This window comes from Octopus sinensis, unplaced genomic scaffold, assembly GCF_006345805.1.
Source record: "Octopus sinensis unplaced genomic scaffold, ASM634580v1 Contig15316, whole genome shotgun sequence".
NCBI lineage: Eukaryota > Metazoa > Mollusca > Cephalopoda > Octopoda > Octopodidae > Octopus > Octopus sinensis.
This window is the reverse complement of record NW_021833664.1, coordinates 31,316-35,753: the sequence shown is the minus strand read 5'-3', so window position 1 is coordinate 35,753 and position 4,438 is coordinate 31,316. Positions and strand designations below refer to the sequence as shown.

The window sequence follows — 4,438 nt, the reverse complement described above, 5'->3', positions numbered from 1 at the left end:
AATATCGATTAATCGAAAGGAAGCAGCCTGGCGGATCGCCAAACTGCTCAAAATTGTGTCAAAAAAATTGTTCAAAATTCTGAGTTTTATTCTTAAAAATATTCTTAACAACGTTTATTTATAGCTAATATAAACTTTGCATCAAACATATTAGTGTAAAACACAAAATACTATAGTTAAACTATATAAAGTGGATAGAAAATTCTTTATTTAAAACTCCATTTAGTAGTTCTTGGTGATTCATAATTTCAAACCAATACTCATTTCCGATTCGACAAACAATCCGTCTTTTAATAATCTGCAAATGTTAATTTTTTTTAAAAAAGAGAGATCGTTAAAAAAATCTAGCCATTATGTACTGTCTCGCAGGATTGAAAGACAATTCCCGCGTAAAACAGCCAGCGAGATCCTCTGAATAAGGAATATAAATTCCTTCGGATCTCTGGAGCGGTAGGTGCACAGGCGGCCAAGTTTCTTAAGATGAGCAAGCGTCTTGGCCCCAAAAACACAGGAAGTCTCGACGGATTACCTTAGGATTTGAATAAATTCAAAAATTGTCTTTAAATATAAAAATAAACTATAAAATAAAAAAATGTATCATTAGAGCAACCACTCTAATATTTGAAATGTCAGCAAAAATGTTTTGGATGTCTTGTACAGTATTTACATTTACCACACTTGCTTGTCGAAATGAAAAAATAGAAACAGCCAATATTGGAATGACGAGCAAACTCGATTGCCCAATGATCCAATCCCATAAGCAAAGTAGTTCCTCATTAGCCAAAAATCCCGAGAATCCGTTCACGATCCACTTGAACGCGATGGTTAACGGATAAATCCCAATTTTTTTCATATGAAAACACAAGTATGGTTCTCGTTCAATTAAAAGTTGTTCAAATTGAACGCAAAGTGATAGAATAGACTCTTCATGTGATGATATTGTTGTCAAAAATATAAAATGACGCTCAAAAAATTCCCGAAAAACAAAATAAATGTCTTCAATATTTGTATAGAGGTAACAAAATGGAGCAACTAAGTAACTGAAACCCAAATATGGAACGTATCCATTTGGTGGATACATAACCAACTCTTTTTGGTTGAGTACTAACAGTCGATCATCATTCAAAGATCTCATGGTCTCTCTCACGTGAGGATCTCTTGTGAAAGGCAGGAGGATTTGGTAGATAAATTCTTCAAAAACAAAGTACTGATCGTCATTTGTTACTGTCCCTGCAATATCCTCTTCAATTATTGAATCGATCATCATTTCATATTCAAGATACAAATCTTTCATGTACTGGTAATAATTCTGATTGTTTCTCTGCTCGTCCAGACCAACTGCTAATTTCCAGAGGGAACCACGGTTTCCAGGAGGGCAACCAGTTTTACAGATTTCTAACGCGCCTTTGACTTCCTGTGAGTCTAAAACCTCAAAAACATTTTCTGCTTGTTCTTTGTTAATAATGGCATCAAGCAATGTTGCAAATCTGTTCTTTACATCAACAAATGAAAGCCATTTTAGACGTAGTTGAAGAAGAGCTGGAAGGGAATGGTCAGAGCCACAATCCGCCTTTAGGTTTGGATTCCTCATTTCTGTAATCAAATTTAGTAAGTCGTTGCTGTTATAAATTGGCCTGAGATCTTTTTTCTGTTGGCGAATGCTACTCATTTCTTTCCAATAAAGTGAAATCTTTCTTCTTTCTTGTTCTGGACGTTTTTTGCACAATGTAAAATTGAAGTCGATGCAAAGACTGTTTATTCTTTTCAACAGCTTCTTCATCCATAGTTGTGACGACTCTTTAATATACGTCAATTCTCTTGTCTGCTTTTGAGGTTTATTATTCCATTTAATTTGCATGTTTAATATATTTGGATTATATTTCTCGAAGCACTCGCTTGGGGCTGTTAGATTGAATATTTCTATTTAAGTAGTAATTAATGTTAGAATCACCATTTTCTGAATAATCTGGACTATTTAATTTTTCTTTAATTTGTGTCAACTTTGACATTTCTAATTTTATAAAATAAGTGTTCCTTAGTAATAATTTATTTAACTTGAATTTTTATAAAACAATATTTAAGTATTTAAACAAATATACAAAAAAACCGTTTTTTAAAAAAACAGCATTTTTGAACAATATTTTCTTTGTAAATATCGAAAGGGATCATTAAACTAACCCTAAATTAATTTTGTGATATTATTTTGTAATTTGGTATTAATCTGAAATAAAAGTTTTAATTACAGGTATTTAAAAAAACTTTTTATTCGTGTGAACGTGGTATTTTTAATTTTTAGCATTTTAACGCTCGATAAAATTATCTGATTTCTTAAGGAATGATCTACGTATAATAACCGCAAAAAAGTCGAAAAAGATCCATCCCAAATTATTTAAAAAAAAGAGAAAATATATGTATGAGCAAAATAAATAGTTAAAAACGCTATAATTTGTCAAAGCATTTCATCATTGTGTCAAACACTGAATAGATGAGGACAATTTTCAGTGACGAATGTAGTTTCGAAGTTTTTAATTTTAAAAAACGACAAAATTGTCATCGGAAAAATAATAAAGGCCCTCAAAAATACAACCTATGAGATGGGTGAGTGTGTACGTCGAAGAGATTGGATTTGGTTTAAAGTGAAAGAGCAGGCGCATTAATTCAAAACTAAAAACTAATTTTATTTGAACCTTTGATTTTTTTCGATACTAAATTAATGTAGAAAATTAATTTTTTAAAAGCAAGATTAAATGAGAAGAAAGTTTCAAGAGGAAAACAAGCTGGAAAACATTGCGTTTATTGAGTCGAATTGTATCTAATTTTTATTTATTTACACGACTTTTTTGAATAGTTTTATAGACTTTAATGGTCCAATCCAGTGACCATTAATTTTTTGTGGTAAACACTGACAACAAAACTGAAATTAAAGAACAACAAACGCTTCCCTTTTGATGTCCAACACTCAAACCTTTCGGATCTTGCCTGGACGGTGCTTTATCGGATTGGCTTACTACCTGGGATCGCTCCTTTTCTGAGAGGCCTGGAGATTTCTCCTTCCAAAATGTCTGGGACACTATTTTATGCCGAGCGCCTGTGTCTGAGCTCTCGGCAACTCTTGACCAACACCGCCTGGCATGCCTTCGTGCGGCATCCGCCCCTCACTCTGGCAGCTGGCTGAATGCTCTCCCTCTCTCATGTATCGGGACGTGGCTAGACGATGCTGCCATACGCATCGGAGTCGCTCACCGTCTCGGCCTGGATGTTTGCGCAAAACACCGCTGCAGATGCGGTGAGGATGTTGACGAAAAGGGACTGCCACCACTTTCCTGCAAGAGGAGTGCAGGCAGGGAACACAGACACAAGGCCCTCAAGGAAATCGTGAAGGCCGGTCTCGAATCGGCGGGACATTTGTGCCATTCGTACCGGTCGGACTCGATCAGGGAGACGGCAAAAGGCCTGACGGGATGACAATATTCCCGTACTCGTCCGGGAAAGCCCTCGTATGGGATGTTACCGTTGTGGATACCTTCTTAAAGTCGAGTATTTTTTTGGATGGAAAACAAAAAAACAAACGCTTTTCTTCCAAATTATAGTTCAAAATTATTTGTTGATTATCAAGGTGAATAAAACTTTTCAGAACTTGAATAAGTTTTCTCCGGTGTATTAAATCAAACGCACAATAAATGTCAATGCCAAGTATTTCGATAGATTTTGTATATTTGGCATATAAGAATCTTTTAACTCTGTTTTTATTTGGTGTAGTGCGATGAGAAATAGTGTTTTGTGCATGAAAGTTAGTAGAATTATTAGTCTAAAATTGCAAACGAGACTTTTAGCTTTATCGGGTTTTTGTAATGGTATTGGCCATCGTTTTCCCAGATTCAATGAATTGTCTTTCTTGAGAGACCGATTGAAGGTATTAGTAATTATTTTAGCTAGCTGCTTTGCGGAATGTTTTAAAAATTCTGCTGGGATATTGGTTTCCTCTGCAGATCTTCCGATGTTCAGTTTTTTAATGGCTTGCAGAGTTTCCAAGACACTTATTTGATTTTTTAATGTTGATTTTTTATTATCCAGGAGGCCAATCCGGAAACGTCGCAAAGCCGAGAGTTGGAGCCACTGCCGCGCGCACTGTCGTCGGAACATCACCCGATCCTGGGCCATCCGTTCGTCAAAAGGCAACGCACCGGGCCATGACAAAATACCGATGCGGCTGTTTAAGGAAGCCTCCGAAGACTTACATGTGTTCCACGTGCCGGGAAAATAGAAAATCTTAGAGGTCTGGATGATCAAAAAGCCTGCGAAGCCGGTAAATCTCGCTAGCAGCTACCGTCCCATAAGCCTAACCAAAACTATCTCAAGGCTCATGGAAAAAATCATGGCCAAGGGCCTCGACTTCAACTCCGAAGAGAAGAAAATACTGCTTCCGCAGCAATGGGGT

The 4,438-nt window shown here is 36.1% G+C and overlaps 1 protein-coding gene across 1 annotated transcript; it reads right to left on the bottom strand.

The window, feature by feature from the left end:
- Positions 1-525: 525 nt before the first annotated feature.
- On the bottom strand, positions 526-1,858 carry LOC115230321 (TBC1 domain family member 19-like). The gene is made up of 2 exons (XM_029800525.1): positions 1,148-1,858; positions 526-558 (listed from the first exon to the last, which is right to left on the bottom strand). The coding sequence occupies exons 1-2, from the start codon at positions 1,856-1,858 to the stop codon at positions 526-528; spliced, it is 744 nt and encodes a 247-aa protein (XP_029656385.1).
- Between the last annotated feature and the right edge of the window lie 2,580 nt (positions 1,859-4,438).